General features: G+C 35.3%; 3 protein-coding genes and 1 long non-coding RNA gene across 6 annotated transcripts; 2 read left to right on the top strand and 2 right to left on the bottom strand.

Annotated features, from left to right (window-relative positions):
• Positions 1-222: 222 nt before the first annotated feature.
• On the bottom strand, positions 223-3,774 carry LOC149385434 (thymidine kinase a-like). Its single transcript, XM_089625720.1, has 4 exons — positions 3,274-3,774; positions 954-1,098; positions 732-853; positions 223-641 (listed from the first exon to the last, which is right to left on the bottom strand). The coding sequence occupies exons 1-4, from the start codon at positions 3,591-3,593 to the stop codon at positions 389-391; spliced, it is 840 nt and encodes a 279-aa protein (XP_089481846.1). The 5' UTR covers positions 3,594-3,774; the 3' UTR covers positions 223-388.
• LOC149385435 (Tetratricopeptide repeat (TPR)-like superfamily protein) lies at positions 970-2,902 on the bottom strand (the record flags this gene model as incomplete). Its single annotated transcript, XM_089625719.1, has 2 exons — positions 970-1,098; positions 1,198-2,902. A coding segment is annotated over one exon (1,461 nt), but the record flags the coding sequence as incomplete, so codon positions are not given.
• A 5,777-nt stretch (positions 3,775-9,551) lies between the features above and the next one.
• On the top strand, positions 9,552-10,397 carry LOC149385433 (uncharacterized). The gene is made up of 3 exons (XR_016301479.1): positions 9,552-9,614; positions 9,743-9,800; positions 9,906-10,397. It is a non-coding gene; the product is annotated as an uncharacterized LOC149385433 (long non-coding RNA).
• Positions 10,398-17,291: 6,894 nt separating this feature from the next.
• Positions 17,292-20,880, top strand: LOC149385432 (heterogeneous nuclear ribonucleoprotein 1-like). 3 transcript variants are annotated; one of them, XM_089625576.1, is made up of 6 exons: positions 17,292-17,660; positions 17,756-17,867; positions 18,118-18,340; positions 18,734-19,907; positions 20,308-20,365; positions 20,513-20,880. In XM_089625576.1, exons 2-5 carry the CDS (start codon positions 17,860-17,862, stop codon positions 20,319-20,321), a joined length of 1,419 nt encoding a protein of 472 aa, XP_089481702.1. In that variant the 5' UTR covers positions 17,292-17,660; positions 17,756-17,859; the 3' UTR covers positions 20,322-20,365; positions 20,513-20,880. The 3 variants fall into 3 exon arrangements, with proteins under 3 accessions (XP_089481702.1, XP_089481700.1, XP_089481701.1); XM_089625574.1 differs by having other exon boundaries at positions 20,308-20,880; XM_089625575.1 differs by having other exon boundaries at positions 17,748-17,867; positions 20,308-20,880.

Genomic DNA, 20,880 nt, shown 5'->3' with positions numbered 1-20,880 from the left:
CCCGTTAAGTAATGCAATTTTTTCACTGTTTATTATAAATTTATTCTTATAGACTCCTTTGTCGATCCATTTATTTATCTCAGAAAACTTGTAAGAAACGTATCAGTTTTCATCATACCATCCGTATATGATATATTTATTTGCAATTTAACAGAATTGTATTAGTAAGTACCCTAAGCTAATTTAGTGGCATAATAAAAATATCAGCAGAAACGGAGTCACTGAAGTAAAACCAGAGCTGATTTACTTGCATAAACACACGAGCTTACACTGATAATACAAAGCCATAATTGGCATAAATATAAGGACAACTGGTCTATCACTCTCTACATTCTACAACATCCAATACAAACATTTCTAGTTTGAGGAACTGAATCCGAGTCCGAAATCAAACGTAAGAAGTGGAGTGAACTTGAGATTCCAAGGCAACTCTTGTGGCCTCGATCACAGCTTGGCCTGCGACATAGTGGTGGCGACACACGGGCATGTAAACTTCGGCTCCGCCGATGAGCTCGGTACGTGTCTCCTCCGATTTCCTCAGCGTAAAGAATGCACTTTTCCCACAAAGCTCGCACCTCGAGCTCAGCTTTGTCACCGAGTCCGCAAGAGGAATTATGTCGAGCACCGACCCAAAGCTCCTCCTGCAATTTGAATCGATCGGTGATCCATGCATATAAAGTTGACACACACAGTTTAATGAACTTTGACTAGACTTCTCTATAGAGAATTACCTCAAATAGTCACCGTCGAGCCCAGAAACGACGACTATTTTTCCATCGCGGTCCGCCGCTTCGCAGCAGAAATCATAGAGGTCCTCGAAGAACTGAGCTTCGTCGATGCCGATCACGTCAATCTGTTGCAGAAAGAAATCCGAGCGGAAATTAGATATTCAAATCTTATGCTAAGCATATCAGATTGTTACGAAAAATTACTGTATGATGTTATGTTCGTACCTGGGAATAAGCATCAGAACCAACTTTCTGTCTGAACGACGACAAATCTTCCAGCGCCCAACACGGCAATCTCACCCCATCGTGAGTCACGATCGAATCCAATCCGTACCTTGTGTCTTTGTTGGATTTTATAATTGCCACGTTTCTTTTCAAGAACAGGGAATAACAAAAAAAAAAAAAAAAAAAAACAATTAGTTACAGCAAACAGAAAACAGGGATTATTATGCAAGATTAATGTACTCACCTTAAGAATTATCGCAGAACAGATTTTCGTTCCACTTATATACAGATTAAGGGAATGCTAAATTTTAACCCATGATCTAAAGTAAGCTGTGATCTAGAGAATCTCTATATCAATCTGAAACTAGAACAAGAGGTAATATTACTTCGCTTCTTTCCTTCCTATTTATTTTTTCTTTATTGCATTGAATAAATTGGGCCGGAAAAAAAATGGAACACAAGGGAATCGGGGCTCTTTCCGATTATTTTTAGTTCCCACTCAAATCAGGTACATATCCCACATCCTTCGAATTACAAGTAATTTCTTGAATGGTCTCATAAATCTCCACAGATTGTTTATGAGACTTGTCGTGCTTGTGAAAGAAGTGGACCCCACTTTGAATCTCGATCTTGCTATACGCGGGTTCTTTTATCATCCCCGACTCCTTCATCGCAGACCGGACCTCTGCAACGCTATCCCACAGCCCGAACGAGGCATAAGCATTGGCCAATACGACATATTTTCCAGCGTTTTCCGGTTCGAATTCAACGTATTTCTTCGCTGCAAGCCTGACTAAGTCCATGTCACCATGACTCTTACAAGCACTGAGCAAAGAGCCCCATATCGCCGAGTGGTCTTTGCAAGGCGAGTTCAGAACAAACTCATACGCCTCTTTGACCCTCCCGGCGCGACACATCAAGTCAACCATGACCGCGTAATGTTGGGCTCTCGGTTGAATTCCGTAGTCTCTACTCATCGATGAAAAATACTCCAAGCCCTCGTCCACCAAGCCTCCGTGGCTACACGCCGAAATGACCGAGATAAAAGTGACGTAATTTGGCCTAAACCCTTCGAGTGTCATCTGTTTGAAAAGGTCTAAGACATCGGAGACTCTGCCGTGAAGGCCATACCCAGCGATCATCGCGGTCCAAGTTATGACATTCCTATCTGGAGACGAGTCAAATACCAGACGTGCATCGGATAAGCTACTACTCTTTAAGTACATATCCATGAGGGCACTATTGGCTACAACATTGTCTATGACATTGCACTTGACCATGACTCCATGGGATTGCTTCCCAAGCTCCAATGCCGCCAAACTCGCACATGCTTTAAATACAGAAGCAAAAGTGTAATGGTCTGGTATCACATCGCAACGCCTCATCTCTCTGTAATAACTCAACCCTGTTTCTACTAGACCCTTTTGGACATACCCTGCGATCATCGTGTTCCATGAAACCAAGGTTTTCTCGGCTAGCTTGTCGAGCAAAAGGTGCGCGGTTCCTAAATCCCCAGATTTCACGTACAGAATCAACAGCTTGGTCTTCAAATACTCGTCGGGAATGAATCCCGACACAACCATCTGCGCATGGATTCTTCTCCCGTTTCGATGTTCCTTTGTGAATATACATTCTTGCAAGAGAAGACAGTATGTCCCTGGGCTTACTCGGGATCTCGTGCGCCATAGTAGAGAGATCGCTTCCTTCATCCTTCCCGAGATACAAAGACCCTTTAGTGTTCTATCCAGTTCGAGTTTTTCTATCACAGGCTTGACCTGAAAGCTGGGAATATCTAACGGGTGATTTATTCGATCAACGAAAAACTGAAGCACTTGAACACCCTTGAACAGCCCATCCACCCATGAAATCCAACTTAGAATAACGAGAAAAAACTTGTTTCGGCTCTTGACAAGCTTACACTCATATATATTCCATGCATTGCCTAGTTGGTATTGATTTCAATGTTTTACCTAATTTCCTGGAAAACTTTTGGTATCACTATTTCCTTTGAAATGAAAACTAAAAAAAAAAAAAGTGAAAAGGCAGAAACTTTCATAAGCAACGTTCAGAAATATTTCACCTATCACTTCACTATAAGCTTATTATATGGAAAACCAACAAACAGACAGACCACAACAAGAGTATCAAGTTCACCAAAACATAAAGCTTCCTACTTTCTAACACACACATAAACAGTTCTTTTTTTTTCCCCCAACATTTAAAATACTACAAAACTCATTTCAACATCTTGCGGAGATAGATAATGCCCAAACCCATACCAAATACTAAAACCCTAGAGATAAAAGATTCGTTATCAAACCTTCCGTGACTCCTCTCTGACTGAACTCGACGTAGAAGCGTGGTGGTTTTTCCGGCGAACATGGGACCCACAATGACGTGGATTTCGCCGGAGACTGGCCGGGATGCTGAGTCCGCTTGCAGGCCTCGGCTCTGGACCAGACAAAGAGAGGATCTTCGGGGACCGAGAGAGCGAAACCTCGGTGAATTTCTGGGAAAGGAATTTGAGGCCACAGAAAACAGAGCTAAAGGCGTTGTCCGAGGAATCTTAGAAGAAGAGGAAATGAGGGTTGACCATGGCGTTTGAGTTACGAGGGATTTCATCTTTGAAATTACAGACATGTATGGTTTGTGCTTATCAGACACGACCAAGAGTACTTCAAGGGGTTCTAAGGGTTTAAGGGTTCTCTTTTACTTTTACTACCTCCGAAACCATAGTTCTGCACTATTGCTCTCTCTCTCTCTCTCTCCCTCTCTCTCTCTCTCTATATATTTTACGGAATGTCCTCGCACTTGGAGACAGTTGATTTTTTTTTTTTTTTTTAATTATAAGAACTAAATCATTTGTTGAGAGTTCAAAATAGTCAATGTTCTAATTTTTTTTTTAGATAGTCAATTTAAATATATATATATATATATATATGGTAATTATTGTAAAATTTTATACCGAATTTAATCCGGCTAATAAAATGTATTTTTTAAAAATAAAATTAATATTATGAGATATATATACACACATGACTTGATTTTTTAATGACGTAGATGCTTATTATGTATGGCATTTCTTCCTTAATATTTGCAATATTTGACATTAATTCATAAAGAAAAAATTGTACAAAATAAAAATTTTAAACTTTTTTATTAGCAAAATAACCAAAATTTCAGCTTTTAAGCAAAGTATCCAAATTTACGTTTTTAAAAAATTTTTGACAACCAAAATTAAATTTGTTTACGATTATCATAAATAATTTATCACTTTCAAACAAATTAATTTTCGTGTAAAAAAAAATTTTGAAATCAGATTACTAGACATTTTGGTTATTTCACTAAATTAAGACAAACATTGACTATTTTGCAAATTCATAACTTTAAATTGGCTATATAGCTACATCACCCATTCATAAATGCATGATATTGACGTAAATGCATAATACTACGGTTTTTCTGACGAAGATAAACACAAATCCAGACGATCCGAGCCCCAACGATGCTAGCTTTACAGCTGGTTCTCCGATCTCGTCCGGCGGAGGGAGTGAGCGAGCTCGGCTAAATAGACACCGACTTCGCTGAGGGAGTGTTTGTCATCACGAGATGGAGGTCCAGGCACAACGAGGTTGATCTAGAGACATTGAGGTCTGCGAGGATGCTATGTTCACTGTCGCCAAAGGCCTTTTGGTGCGGGACTAGGCGCGGCGAGGCCGCTCTAGACATGCCGAGGTAAAAAAAAGGTTGCTGATGCTCTTTCACTGACGTCGAAGAATCACTGGCACAAGACTAGACGTGAAGATGCCGATCTGGACACGATGAGGTTTGCGAGGAAGACGCGGATTCTTTGCTCGCAGATGTTGAAGAATACTCGACACAACAAGGAAGATATTTTTGTATATGGAATCAGGTTTGTTTGATTCTCTTAACTACTTGACCGATTATTCTTCTTCTTTTTTTTTATTATTAATTTTGAAATAAATTTTAGGTGTTTATGAGTATTTTATACTTGTGTTTATTTTTGTTTTTTTTTTTTTTTGGTGATTTAGGGTTGTTACGTGTGGTGTTGGCTTATTTTATTGCAAGTTTGTTTGACAAGATATCTGGCAACATGTTCTAGGATATGTTGAGACATCTTTGGCTATGTATGCAAAACTGTATCTTTGGCAAGTTCCTTGAATTTCCAGACGGTTTCATCGAAGACTTTCTACTTTGGTTTTCATCATGTTTGGGTAAGGAAACCTTAGATCGTCTTACAGAGGTGCTGACTACTATAAAAGCCAAGTGCTTCCCCCTTAGTAGTTTGAACGCATTCATCATACTTTTAGGGTTCTTGGACGTGCACGATCGGCAGACTGAGAAACTAATTGTGTGATGTGTGTGGTGTAATTCTCTAAAAATATTTCCAGACATTTGAGTGTTAGAGAGTTGTTGAATTTTGTAATTTCGTGATTGAAGATTTCATGAGTGTTGACATCGAAGAATGTCAAACACCGGGATAGTGAAATTGAGGGGATCTCAGACTCAGGGGAGCTTGATTTGGAATTCACGGGTAGTAATAGGAAAATAGCATTGAGACAGAGATTGTTCATATAAGTTCATTGTTGTACTATAGACTACTTATTATTATAGTGAATTTCATTTCCACTAGGCACACTGCCTTATAAAGTGTGACGTTGCACTGAACTGGGTTACCATTATTTGTGTTATTTATATTTACATACTGTTTCTTTTATAATCCATCTCTTGCATCATAATAGATTGTCGCACCTATTGTCTCTGCATTGTGTGCAGCATCTTATATCTGACTAAACATAATTTCAATTTCTACCTGATTTAAAGGTTTATTGGTGTTACTATCATTAAATATTTACATCAATGTAATTTTATTTTATTTCGGTTTATCGTATTAATTTACGTTTATTGTGTTTATTTGTTAATTTGTATTAATTTCGGTTTATTTGCGTTTTATGGAGTCACTGCTTCGAGCAGAGCGGGCCGAGTTAGATGCGGTGAAAGTGAGGGAGGCTCTGTGTCTCCGGTCGGAGAATCGGCGGCTTGAGATGGATGGCAAGTTGACTATGCGGTGAAGATCGGTAGTGAAGATCGATGATGAAGATCTCGTAATATTTTTAGAGAATTTTTTAATATATTAATGGAAGAGTTATTTATTGTAATGTTATTTATTTATTATGAGTTTATATTTGGCAACTCTTCATTTTAATTAATGGTATTTTTGTCTGATCAAATTGGTTAATGTGGTTTATTGGCTATTTCGCAAAATAACCCAAACATTGACTATTTTGACAAATTTATGTTTCTGATTAGCTAGTCTACTCATCCTCCTTTTTTTAACTTCCTATTTAAAACAAATATATATATATAAAAAACTCGTTAGGTATTAAGCAAGGTTTCATTTTTGGTCGGAACGGAAATTTTGTTTCGACCAAATCTAAATTTCTGTAGACCAAATCTAAATTTCTGTAGTGATCGGAATGGAATGTTTTGTTTCGAATAGTGTTAAAATTTTAGCCAAATTAATTTTAATGCTATTCACGTTATAAAAAGATAAAACTTTAATTTTTTGTGGTACCTAACTTGATCTAGTGGTAATTCCACATCGCCTTCAAAGTGGAAGTCGTGAGTTCAATCCCCACTGGTAGTAAATGTCCTTAAAAAAATAAAAAATAAAAAACCTTAAATATAGTCTAAGTATATGTAAAATATAAAAAATAATTAATATTTTATGAATAATGTTGAATCGGTACCAGAGTTCATGTTCCAATAGATCCTCAAAATCCCATCCTCGAAACTCGACCTAGACAATGCCAACATGTGAGCTAGGGTCGGTGTATACTAAGTGAAAAGTGGCTACTATTTGGCAACGAGTGACCGAAAGGCCAAGGAGGCTTCAAATAAGAGCATCTCAAAAGAGTAAAACATTGACTAGTTTGCAATTGCAACGTTTCACATGATTTAGTACGTGTAAGTTTTAAAAAAAATACGAAAAATGAAGTGGAGAGCTAGTCTTCATGAATAAATCATCAATTTTAAGAAGATGAGGCTGACATGACATGAGGTTACGATGCAAAAAACTGCTTAAACTTCTCAAACATATATGAGTTTAATTAATCGAAAATCTTTGAAATCTCCCAAGCACATTTCCACCGTTCAGAATGTACATCAACGTATCACAACCATTTTATTAATATTTCGTGTCGATCCAACAATTGATGACTCTGCTAACTCGACTTCGAGACTACTATGTTAACTTTGCATAAAAATAATGAGATTGAGAGAAAAAAGCAAAAGAAGGGTTTAATCCTTTAAGTTCATGGAGTTATTTAAAATAATACAATAAAATAGAATATAAATAGAAAAATTAATATAAAGTTAAAAGACTAAACTACATTTACATTTTATTAATAATAAATATTTACTAATAGTAGGGTCTCTATATGACCATCGGAAAGAGTTTCCAGCACGGCGATCTTGGTTGATTTGCGCCATGCGGCGGAGGCGGGGCACCGAAGGATCAACCATTCAGTCCGCTTGTCTGCACTTTGTCTCTCTACATAATGATCATTATGACTTTTATTATTGATGATATTTTAATTATCAGTAAATTAACATTTGGGGGTCTTGCTCTTTTTTTAATTTACTCAAGTTGCGCATATGTAACTCACTTGTGTACGGATTTATTAGTGACGTTTTTGGCTGATTTGCTTTACTAATCTTACACTAGTAGAAAAATGACTTTTTAATGGCGCCTCTTTGGTAGTGAAAAAAAATGTCATTAAAAGTAATTATTGTATTTTCGGATTTCTTTTTACAATAGAAAATGAATAGCAGATCGCCACGTCGGCAACCGGAGAAAAATCCAAAAAAACTAATCTTAGCGTTTAAATGTTAAGCTTCATTAAATTAAAATAATCCAATTATTTAACACCACGTGGTTATATATCTATTTAATGGCGTTTAAAATAAGACCACCATTACAAGTCAGAAAATTTTCGGTATTGAAGACTTTTAATGACGTTCTTTATTCATGCCCTATAATAAAGAATCAAGCTCATCCAGGTGGTCCACTTTTATTAGGTAAAAGATTGGGTGAGATGGATAAAAAGAATATTATTTAATAGTCTGAGGAAAAAGAAAAGAAATACACGATCTTTGAAATGCTCTACAGTTTTATTTTCTCAAACTTGCGGCGCATCTTCTCTGCATCACCGAGAGCCGCTTTTGCTGTCAACAGTCGTCGTCACCGTCACTTTTGCGCGACAACCCTCCCCGCCGCTGCTCGCCACCGTTTCTCGACGTCGGTCTTCACCGCCGTTTCTCGAATCCATAATAGCCGCTCCTTGTTGACAGCCCAACATCGTGTACATGGTCGGTAGGTTAGGGTTTTTTTAATATTTATTATTTGATTGCATTGTTTTTAAACATATGATTGATCTAGCCTATGTTTGACAATTTTTAGGGATATAACCAAATGGCTTATGTGGCAATAATTAAGGTCTGATTTACCCTTATTCATTAACAAATTCGTCACTTTCTCTCTCCTATTTTTTTCAAATAATTTTTTTACATCAAAACTTCAAAAATTCGTATTTTTTCATAAGAACTCGAAATTGAGTGATTTCAGATCCTACAAATTCGTGGCGTCGAGATCTTCAAAAATAGACCCATTGTGTTTGATGAAAAATTATATTTATGTCTATAATTTCAAAAAATTTCAGTTATTTCCATATTTAAGGTAGTAACGTGATTTTTCTACATCGATGGTATTAAACATGATTTTTCATCAAACACAATGGATCTATTTTTGAAGATCTCGGCGTCACGAAACCGTAGGATTTGGAATCACTCAATTTCGAGTTCATATGAGATAGATATGGTTTTTTGAAGTTTTTATGTAAAAAAATGTGTAGAAAAAAATAGGAGAGAGAAAATGAGAATTTATTAATAAATAAAGGCAAATCAGACCTTAATTATTGCCACATAAACCTGTTAGCTATTTACCTAAAATTTGTGAAACATAGGCTAAAAACAAATTTCATAGTTTCATTTTGGCTATTTTGCTACACTGCCCTATTTATTATTTGATTGAATTATTTTATACGTTTTTTTTTCTTTGATTGTCAGATTATCCTTCTTCAACCCTTAGTTCTAGATTTCATGTTGTAAAAACATTGCTCTCCATGTGTTTGATTTAATGTCAACACTTGATAGTGTATTCGTTTTTTTTTTCCTGCGTTTTGTTTGATGATTCGGGTTATTTGACAGTGTATTCATAATCAATAGGCTTTTATTTCTGCGTTTTGTAGATTGCTGATTACGAAGGATGTGTTTGATTCCGAATATTGCAGATAGTTATACATTTTTATGTTTTGAGTTGATCACCACTCTCTGTCAATAGTTTAGCAGGACTTAATATCAGCAATTCCTATGGGATATTATAGCTAGGCAGCTATTTCACTCATTGATATTTACAACATGGCTACCTAAAAATACATATATAATCTGTAGTGTCCGATGCTATATAACTTTGTTATAATATTGTTCTTGATTCTTTTGTAATGAAGGTACCCACCTGGCCATGGCGACGTATTCCCATCCCTAAAGAACAGCGGGAAGCTTGATGATTTATTATCTAAGGTGAGAATAGTATATAAAATTTATAAATCTTGTCGCACTGTCTCTCCTTTACAAGGCTATAGCTTTAGACAATCCCTCCATATTTTATAACACAGTTACTTACCATTGTACTTTATCGTCATATGCAGGGTAAAGAATATGTATTCATTGCCAACTCTGATAACTTGGGCGCCAATGTGGATTTGAGTATCCTTTACAATTACTTATCCTACCTTGTTAATTTACTTGTGAGATATGGAATGCAAAGTATCCTTTTCCGCAACTATTTTTTTCCTTGACTAGACATTACAGATATCTCAAGTCATTTAATTAGGAACAAAAACGACTACTGTATGGAGGTATGCAAATCAATTTCCTCACTTTTTAATGCATCAGTGTTGTGCTCAAATTTTTTATTTTCTGAACCAGGTTACACCCAAAACCCTGGCAGATGTGAAATGTGGTACTCTCATCTCTTACTAAGGGAGAGTTTAGGTATGTCATTTCATCTGTTTTTCAGAGACTTTCCATTTTTGTAGGTATCATTTTTAGTGGCGCGATCAAGACACATACAATCAAGTGGACATCAACGAGTTTCGTGACAAATGGTATCAATTTGTTTTAGATGACATTTCTAAGAAAGACAAAGACGGATATGTGAAACATACTTAGAACTTATGAACTTGGTGAAGACGTTAGATATAGTTTGAACTTATGAATATGGTGGATGTTAATTGTTTTTGTTTTTATTTTTGATGAATCTGTGAATCATAGTTAGAAATATTTTTCTAGCTTGGAAAATAGAAGAAGTTATGGTATTATGAATGGTTTCTTTTTTTTAAGAAAAAGAATGGTATTATGTATTGTTTTTCTTGGTTGTTTTTTGGTGTTAAGATTATATTTTTATTGATGTATGTATGAATGCAGAACTGCAGGCTACTGATATTATTAATATCTGTTTTGAGAGCAATAATTAAGAAACTTTTTGGGTAAAAAAAAAAACTCACAAATAATGGCGGTCCGTTAAATATCGTCATAATAGCTTAAATAACGCGACTTTACAGCGCCATTTAAAGTTTGAATTTCGCGCGTTGTATGACGTTCCAAGACTTTTAATGACGTTCGAAAGAGAAACGCTATTAAAACCCTTCCCAGTACTCTGCCACGCGGATATGACACATCGGCACATTTAATGGCGCTTTTTTATTTAAACGCCATTATATTTCTTTAATGTAGCCTGTTTTAATGACGTTCAAAAAGTGACATTAATTCTCTATAATGACGCATTTTGAACGCCATTAAATCCGTTTTTTCTACTAGTGACGTACACAGCTGCTAGTTGTTACGAAAAATTAACATAAACTTGCATAAAAAAAAATGGAACGATCTAAACATTGATCTACTTATACCTAAAAAAAAAAGAGAAAAAAAATCAAACGAAAGAAGAAAAAAAAATCATTAGAGTTGAAGGCTCCTCCGAAATAGGGGACACAAATTTCACGAGTAGCAAGTAAATCTCGTATGAAGTATCATGCAAAAAAATATCGTCAAATATATATGTATATATGTATGTATGTATGTATATTTCTAAATCAAATAAAGTTATACGGTGCACAGGAAAGCTAAAAAAAATAAAATAATCACTAATCAAAAGGCCAATGAACGCGGGTTCTATGCAATATATCACCATGCACCAATTATTAGATATCATATTAGTTTATTCGTTTCATGTAATGCTCATTTCATTGTCAAGTTGCATCCTTAACTAATATAATGTATCCTAGATTTAGGAAGTTCTCTGTTTGTTTTTTTATTTATTTATTTATTTATTATTATTATTATTAGTTTGCCTTGCATTTTAAGCTATTGAGTTTTTATTTTCTATTAGGTTTTTTTTTGGTGTGTGTATTAATTCACAAAAGGTTATAATATATGGGATCCGGAGATGGAGATGGGTCGAATTCAATTTCTAAGAAATGTAACAGAAATGGCAGTGTTGTGAAGCAGTAATAAAAGTTTCATTAATTTGATTCTCAATTAATATGTTTTAATTTCAATCGTGTTATACGTAATGTGATGCCTTGTCACATTAGTTGGCTTTCTCGTATCGCTTTCATTATTGGGCTCCCCACTCTGACCAAATTCATAATTAATCCACAAAAATCTTCTTATACATATCCAACTAAACCTCAAAATCTTATTACTACAATAATAATAATGAATAAATTGGTCCCTAGCATTACTCTATAACAGCTTTTAAAAGAGCTGTGAAAGTAAATGAGAATCAAAAGAAACATTATATGTATGGTCTCCTATTATATCTTCCAATAATACATTTGATTATGCACATGCATGAATCTCAAACAACTAGTCATAATTATCCATTTAATCATTTATATTATGCCCATAGACCAAATGGACAAGCAACGACAAAGCAATCCAAGGATAAAAAAAAAACGGGACAATTATATGTGTTATATTCCACCGTGTTCTGACTTATTACTAACTTAACAACACAAACTATTTATAAATATAGACGGATAAATAAAGACTATAACTACTTCATATGCTTTTTGCATACGAGACAAGTTCAAAGCTTAAAACATCAATGGTTTGAATTTTCTTCAATATTTTAGGTTATACTTACACATGCATAATAAAATTAACAATAGCCAATTGTTTTTTTTTTCCCACGACTCAGTGCAATAATTTGAATGCATTATCTAACTGATTATGCATGTGGCTACCCAAATCCTGATATATATTTTTTTTCATGTTAATGTATTCGGATTTATATTTATGTGAGCATCAATTAGAATTAGTACACCTTATTTGATAGCCATGTGCTGTTATCAATGTGGTAAGTTTACTTTGGAAATCAAAAGATCAAATACATAAGTTTTTATTATTATTTTGAATTGCATATAAGTTTGATTATGAATACACCGTATTTATCTACCCATTTCAACACAAGCATGTTAGCTAGCTTACTACTTGGTACATATATACTAGGTTAATTAAAGAAGAAGGAACAAATGTAAATATTGATTTTCAAATAGTATTCTTTGAATTAATATATATTATACATCAAATGAAATCATCCATGGACCAAATCATTTTTCCATACTTAAAATATAAAACAAACCCCACCTCTTTGGAGTTTTGGAACGTATATTTCATGCGTTTATATAAAATATCATACGTAGTCATGTTAGAATAACACAAAACCTGGCCTGTTGTATATGAAATGCTATATAGTATACGGTTGAGAGGTTATTTTTTTAATGTCAATTATTATGAATTTTCAAATTACAAAGAGAAAATGTAGAGGAAGAGGGTGTGGTCATTGAATTAGAAGGGAATAACGTCATGCATGTGCACTATGCAATTGATGCATCTATAGCTACGTGCTTATATATATGTGTGTATATTATATATATATATATATATATATATATATATATATATATATATTCTTTTTGTATGAGTGGGAGGACAAGCAATCCCTTCTGTCTCTCACACAGCTCTTACTTTTTTTTTTCTTTTCCCATTCTTTTTGTATTTTTAATCATTTAAAGTCGGGGAAAAGTTATATTATAAGAGATCATGTCGTCCTTTTAAGTTTTTGCCCAACAATTTTAACCTCTTCTAACTATTTGCAGTTTCCCCCTCAAAGCCCACCTCTTTCAAGCTTGTGCAAGTTTGTCCGAGATTAAGAATGCGGCAAAATTTATAAATGATCGAGACGAACAAGTGCCACGTGTAATCGACTAAGATTCTAAGAGTCTAGGGCTACAATGTGTTCATCAATCATGGCTTATTCCTAGGCCGGAATCTTGAGCAAGGTGTGTTAGAGGGTGGATTGTAGATATTGGCTAGGTATAATTAATTGGCTTTTGATAACAACATTACGTTAATTATGAATTAATCTAGGGATATATTTTCAATAAGAAAACAAATGAGTATGTACACTAATAGGTAGTATTTACATAAAAGGTAGTTATATGGCAGAAAAAATTAAGTAAATAGCCAACTAAAACGTTTGGAATTGCTATATAACCAAAATTTCGTAAATGTTAGGTAAATAGTTATAAAGATGATGTGACCTAATAAATAAAAGTGACTATTTACCTATGAAAGTGACTATTTACCTAAAATTTACGAAACGTTGGCTATTTAGCAATGTCAAACTGTAAATGTGACTATTTACCTAATGGACCCTTTTATTAAATATAGCGATAATAATAGTAAATACTAGTTGTATTCTAATCAAGGATTGAAATTTCGAGGATTCTGGTTGGAAACCCGACCGAAGCCCTTTTTGTTGAAGTACTGGAACCGGTATGTACAAAATCGGAAAGTTTTCTTGGATTCCGAGGAAATCCGGATAGGAATCCTTCTACTTTCCGTTGTTCCAACGTTTTGCGGGGAGTCCTTCTACTTTCCGGTAGTCTTCAGGCAAATTCTCAAAGTATTCTGACAAAAACTTCGCGGTTAGTGGTCAAATAACGGCAATTCATAAAATTTGATGATAAATAGTGTTTTTCATGGAATTCGTTATTAGTTTGGATGATTTAGTTCGAATTCTTAGTTTCTAACTTCATTATTGTGTTTAATCTGAGTTTGTATCATTTTTATTTTTTATTTTTTTTGTTAGATCCGAAAATGGGGTTTATATTTGAATGTGTTTTTGGATTTTTTGTTAAATTAGTTGTAGAAAATGAATGTTTATGTATAGTTAGTTGATTTTTAACATGAGTATTATCATTATTTTGATTTTTTACTTTGTATTGAACTATTTCATTCAGTTTGTGTTGGATTTTTGTTAAACTATTAGTTGTAGACTTTTTCTATTTTTTTTTATCTTATGTTATGTATGAATTTTTTTTAAATATTTTTTCACTGCATTCTTATCGATAAATACGGTATTTGAAAATATTCCTCGACGGTAACTGCAAATTTAACGGTACATTTTATCATTTACTTTTCTGTATTCCACGGTATAAGTCTGGCTTACCACAAAATACTAGCAAAATCTGAGTCGACTCGAAACAGTAACGGTATTTCAATCCTTGATTCTGATAACATACTGGATACATTTTTTTGGTGAATTTTGTTTATTGTATAACTCAAACCCACGACTTTAAAGTTTCTTTGGTGGATGTGCAAACTATACGAGCAACCCCACTTAATTTGTCAGATATAGCTTTGTGTTATTGTTTTTTGAATTTCGTATCTATATTCATGTTCGTAACACTTATTATTAACGACTTTTTGTAACCATTAGTTATCATAAATCAAACATATTTACGTTTTCGTTTTTCATGTTTCTATATGTTAATATGTTCGTAATGCATATCAAGGATGGTTTACATGAATCATTTTCATCGGTTAAATGTTTACGTTTTTATGCTCGTATAAAAGTATATATTATGGTAACCATTAGTACTAGTTAAGTATTTTAATTGATAACTTTTTTTAATAGCTAGAAGTAACTGTTAATAATTTGAAGCTCGATGCGAACCAAAGAAGTGGGGAGAAGACTAGGCGGGAAACTAGTTGGATAAATATGTCATTTTTTCTACCAATTATTCTGGTCAACAAAAATGGTGGCTTAACTACAATAAACCAAATGTTGGCTATTCTTCAAATTTATAGCTTCAGATTGGTTATATATAGCTAGAGAACCATTTAGTTAATTAATCGATTAAATTTTCTCAAAATCATTACCGAAATGTGAATTCTCAATTAATAAGATCATATCAAATTCAATGAATTAAAATAATGTACCTAAAAGATTATGGATCATGAAAATATGGTTATTCAAGTTCAAACTATATAAAATCTAAATTAAGATTATAAAGTGTAATAAAATATATGATTTTTTTATAAGTTTAATAAGCAAATACGAATAAGCTAGCTCATTTGCAAGAGCTCCTAGTGAGATTGTATTTTGAAGGAAAACAATGCCGGCTGCAATGCGTTTTCGTTGTTAAAAGAGGACTTATCTCCTTGATAAATACTTTTCTCTACAACAAAATCCATATGCATGCCTTATATTCTCATCGATGCTTGAATGGTCATGTCTCAATACACGATACACTAACATATATGAGCTTTTGAAAGCTATGAACCACACACTGACAAGCCTGAAAACTTCAACACCAAGTTAAAATAAGTCTCTCTATTCGATAGAAATAAGTGATAGTTAATACTCGAATCGAGGGCGTCCGTGTCGATAAAGTCTAATATTGTCGAGATTACTTATTACATGTCGTCTCACCGAGAGACATAAACACAAAGCTTCACCAAGAAGCATATTGTTCTCGTTGTGGGGGGACATGATCTTATTGTCACACCTTCTCTTAGATACAAGGTTGCTTATTATGTAGTTACTTTCCTTAATTTGAAGTCTTGAACGTAGTAGTTGTGAAAAGCTTACAAAGACCATATGGATTACCAATGTTGTATTTGGAAATTTTTATTTCGTAGCTCTCTATGCTCATATATTTTTTCATTAAGATACCTAACAAAAGAGGTCTGAATAGACTCATCATAGTTAGCCTATGTTAGAAACTTGGTTGTTGTGGTAATTATATCAAATCAACTAGTAGAAACATATATATATATATATATATATATATATATATATATATATATATATATATATATATATATATATATAGAGAGAGAGAGAGAGAGAGAGAGAGAGAGAGAGAGAGAGAGTAAAACAAGTTTGAAGAGAAAAAAAATATAATATAAAAAAGTCGTCATGCTTCGCCGTCTGGTGAAATCAAGTAGTGAGCTTTGGATGAAAGTTGGAGGTGTGTTTGCTCCTTAGTATCTATGTATGGATATGTGGATAGAGGGACATGGTTACTTCGAACTTAAAGAAGACTCACGCCCCCCTATTTCAGTTAATTTTTATATTTTTACCCTGATAATTTCAAATTAATCCCCTTTAACTTTTTTTTTTTTGCATATTAGTCACTTTTCATTTAAATTTCTGGTTCCGACCCTGAGTGAATAGTCAAGAGTTAGATACAAAATACATAAAAGTTAGTAGCTTATTATGAATAAGAGAGATAAGCAGATAAAAAAGGATGAGAATTTTGTAAAGATTAAGTTCGAGGGAGATATCTTTTTAGAGTACGGATATCTCGAATGTTCAATATCAATTATTATATTTCATTTTATCTATTTTTTAATTCATACAAAAAATAGAAGTTCGCATCAACCTCTATAAATATAGTCTTATTCTATAATTACACTAACATCTACCACTAAGATATACTTACCATGATATAAATTATCAAATAGAAAAATCATAAAAATGCAACAGCTATTTTTTTTTTTAGGGCAACAGCTATTTTTTTTTTTAGGGCAACAGCTGGTAAAGATTGAAGTTGAACTCCCAACCTCTACTTTGAAGGTGGTTTGAAATAATCAACTAAATTATGGTACGTGCCACAAATCTAACACCTATCCTCGCATAACAAAAACAAAGGCAACAAAATAAACAAACATCAACGTGCCTAAGATCATTTTCCGAAACACAGGCCATAAACTGAAAACACAAAAACCATAAGGGGGTATAAAGATAAATAATGTTTAAAAGATAAATAAATAATTAAATAAATATGTTTATTTTTTTTTTCTTTATTTGTAAAACCAAACTTAAAACTTGGAAGTCACCATCTTTTCCATCGTCTCCTTTGTAACTTTCTTACACGAGAGGATAGCCAAGCTTCTCTCCTTTTCTCTCACACCAAATATATATATTATTTATATATAAAACACCGTTCCAGATGCGAATTCCTTTTCTCTAACATATCATCATCTTGTCCTCTCCGTTGCATCCCATTCTCATTGCACAGACGCACTATATTTATACATATATATATACACATAATTATACATATACACGCATCTAAATTAAATCAACAACAGTAATTGGACAAAAACCACAAACATCAAAGTGAAAGAACCGCAAAAAAGGAGGGCCTCTCGCCCTCTAATCTTGTTATGCCTCCTCTCAGATCTTAGATTCTCATTATCTATCATCCGGTAAATTTTCACCGGCAAAAGAAATGTTTTTTTTTTTGGGTTTTGGATCTTCTACTAATCTTGTGTTTCCTCTTTTTTGCCCTCAAGAATTATAGGATTGCGTGTCGATCGGTAATCGCTCGGTGAAGTTTCAGATGCTCGTGGATTGAATCCGAGAAATTCCAGCAACGAGAACGTTCGAGTTTCCCTGTGATATTATATGTTCAGGTAAAATGAAGAATAATTCTTCAATCTGCATTACTGGAATTCATGTTCGATTGTCTGTTTCTGCATCAAGTTGGATTCTATATTCCTTGGAGAATTATGGACTATGCTTACTTGTAGTGTGTGATTCTCATAGAATTACGTGTTTTTCGATTAGATCCAGTGTGTGGATATTTGATTCGGTTTTGCCTCGTCCATTGATTTTTGTTAAGCCGTGATTGATCATTTTGAGATTGGATTGATGATTGAGCAGGATGGAAATGGAACCTGGCAAGCTGTTCATCGGCGGGATATCGTGGGACACCAATGAGGACCGTCTGAGAGAGTACTTTCAGTCTTTCGGGGACGTCGTGGAAGCGGTGATAATGAAGGATCGAGCCACGGGACGTGCCCGTGGATTCGGTTTCATCGTTTTTGCTGACCCCGCAGTCGCTGAGCAGGTTGTGATGGAGAAGCACGTCATAGATGGTAGACTTGTAAGTGAATCGAATAATCCCTTAAAAGCTTCTCGAAAATTGTTGAACTGTTGTCGATATCAAATGCTGTGCTAGTTTTGGTTTTTATATTTTTATGTAGTGTGGCAAAGCATGATATATTGTTGCATTGGTCATTTGTGCCGATCAAAGGACACTCTGGATAAAAAAAATTTGTGTTAATGCCGAACCAATCTTGTGCCGAACTTTGAATACATCGATTGATTTTATTAATCGATATAGACACGCAGTGAGAACTTCAAGGATCTCTCTATCTGATAACATTGCCGAACAAGCCTCATTTTTCTTTTTTACTTGGCACGAGTGACATTCTTTCTATATCAGATTTTGAATCTCAAAATGCTGTATAATAACTAACTAGCATTTAAATGTCAGGTTGAAGCGAAAAAGGCAGTCCCGAGGGACGACCAGAACATTCTGAGCAGGAACAGTGGAAGCATTCACGGGTCACCGGGTCCCACCCGCACAAAGAAGATTTTTGTGGGAGGTTTAGCGTCGACCGTGACAGAGAGCGACTTCAAGAAGTACTTCGACCAGTTCGGGACGATCACAGACGTCGTCGTGATGTACGACCACAACACGCAGAGGCCAAGAGGCTTCGGGTTCATCACCTTCGACGCGGAGGAGGCCGTGGACAAAGTGTTGTACAAGACCTTCCACGAGCTCAACGGCAAGATGGTCGAGGTCAAGCGTGCCGTTCCAAAGGAGTTTTCCCCGGTTCCGGTCACCCGGGGACAGCTAGGCGGATATAACCACGGTTTGAGCAGGGTTAGCAGCTTCCTCAACGGTTACACCCAGGGAAGTTACAATGTAAACTCGGTCGGAGCAGGGTTCGGTAGGTTTAGTCCGGTCACAGTTGGTCGGAGTGGATTTTCCCCGTTTAACCCTGGCTACGGGATTGGTGTGAATTTCGAGACCGGGTTGAGCCCGAGCTACGGGGTCAACGCTAACCTCGGCTCCAACGCTGGTTTCGGACGGGGACTGAGCCCCTCGTACAACAATGGAAATTCAAGCCGATACGGAAACGTGGCTGGGTTTGGCGGTGTGGGCGAAGGTAATAGCTCTATCCTAAGCGCAGCTGGACGTAGCTTCTGGGGAAATGGAAATCCTACTTTTAATACGAACTCTGGAAATTCGAATCTGTTTGCTGGTTCTGGCGCTGGCAATGCCGGAATGGGCTCGTTCGGAAGCATCGGAACTCTCTGGGGTTCCTCGCCCAATTCGAGTCAAGCTGTTGGAGGCGGTGCTGGCTCGACCTATAACAGCACGGTCGGCCTTGGTTTCGGGTCTGGAGGTCTCGGGTATGGTGGGAGAATCGGTGCGAGTGTCACATCATATGGTGGGAATTCCGGTTACGACACAGGTAATGCAGAGAATTATGACGGCGGTTCTCTCTATGGAGATTCCACTTGGAGATCCTCCTCACAGACGGAAATTCAGGGGTCGGGTTCGTTTGGGTTCGGGCTCGGGTCTGGATCTTCGGACGTGATTCGTAAGAATCCTGGTTATATCGGTGGTTACGGTGTTAACGCCAGACAGTCTACTAGAGGTAACTGAACCTTATTCTTTTTTAATGTTTTCTGAATGCAAGGGCATTAAACATTTTTAACATCCAAATTAGGTTTCACTCGATTCATTATGCATTTTCTTAAATGTGTCTGTACATGGAACATGACAATGTTTATGGTTTGCCTTTGACACCAAGGTTGTATTGATTTTTTGTGGAGCCTATTTAACTTGGGGGACATGGAACATTTAAGCCTATAAAACATGCTGTTTGGGTTGAGCATTTTGTTTGAGTAGGTGATATATTTTTAATGCAAATTAATGTTACAGGGGTTTAGCACATATCCCATGACCAACTAATTCGATTGCCTAGAATTGTACCTAAACTCGTCGCTAGCTAATTATTGTTGTGACATGCTTTGTCTTTGTTGTTTGCCTCTCAGGAATCGCAGCCTAGGAAGCTTGCGAGATTGTAGATGATGAAGTATATTGGTCGAGCAGGTGGGTTGTTGAGATGATTTATATGACACTTCGGTTAGAGCTAATTAGTTCGCTTGTTTTGAAGAACTTGTTATAGAGCGCAGTTTTACCAAAAAAAAAAAAAGGATTTCTTTTTCGTTAAAGGTTTGAGATTTGAGTTTGGTATAGGTTTTCGACTCCCCCGGCTTTCGATTTGAGATGATGTATAATCAGTTTGCAGAGCTATACACAGAATTGCCGTACCATGATTCATGTGTCTCGGGCTAGAAAGCGATATATAGAAAGGAAGTGTTTTATTTTTTCCTAGTTTGCTGTAATGTCCAGCAAAATTGTTTGTTATTATTGTCATTCAGGTATGCCTGTTTTTTCCATTTTGTATTTAGATTTTTGTTACCACTTTCTTTGGGATCTGCTTTTGGGCAGATTGTATCAAGTGTCTGATTGGTTTAGCAGTGTGATACACTTAAAGTAAAGTGATACTGAAAATAAGTCACTCTTAGTTTATTCATGCCTTTGGCTAATTAATTAACTGTTCA

This window comes from Urtica dioica, chromosome 9, assembly GCF_054948205.1.
Source record: "Urtica dioica subsp. dioica isolate 48M chromosome 9, U.dioica_male_clone48M_v1_H2, whole genome shotgun sequence".
Classification (NCBI taxonomy): Eukaryota; Viridiplantae; Streptophyta; class Magnoliopsida; order Rosales; family Urticaceae; genus Urtica; species Urtica dioica.
Note: the sequence above shows the minus strand (reverse complement) of the source record. Positions and strands in the feature narration are given on the sequence as shown.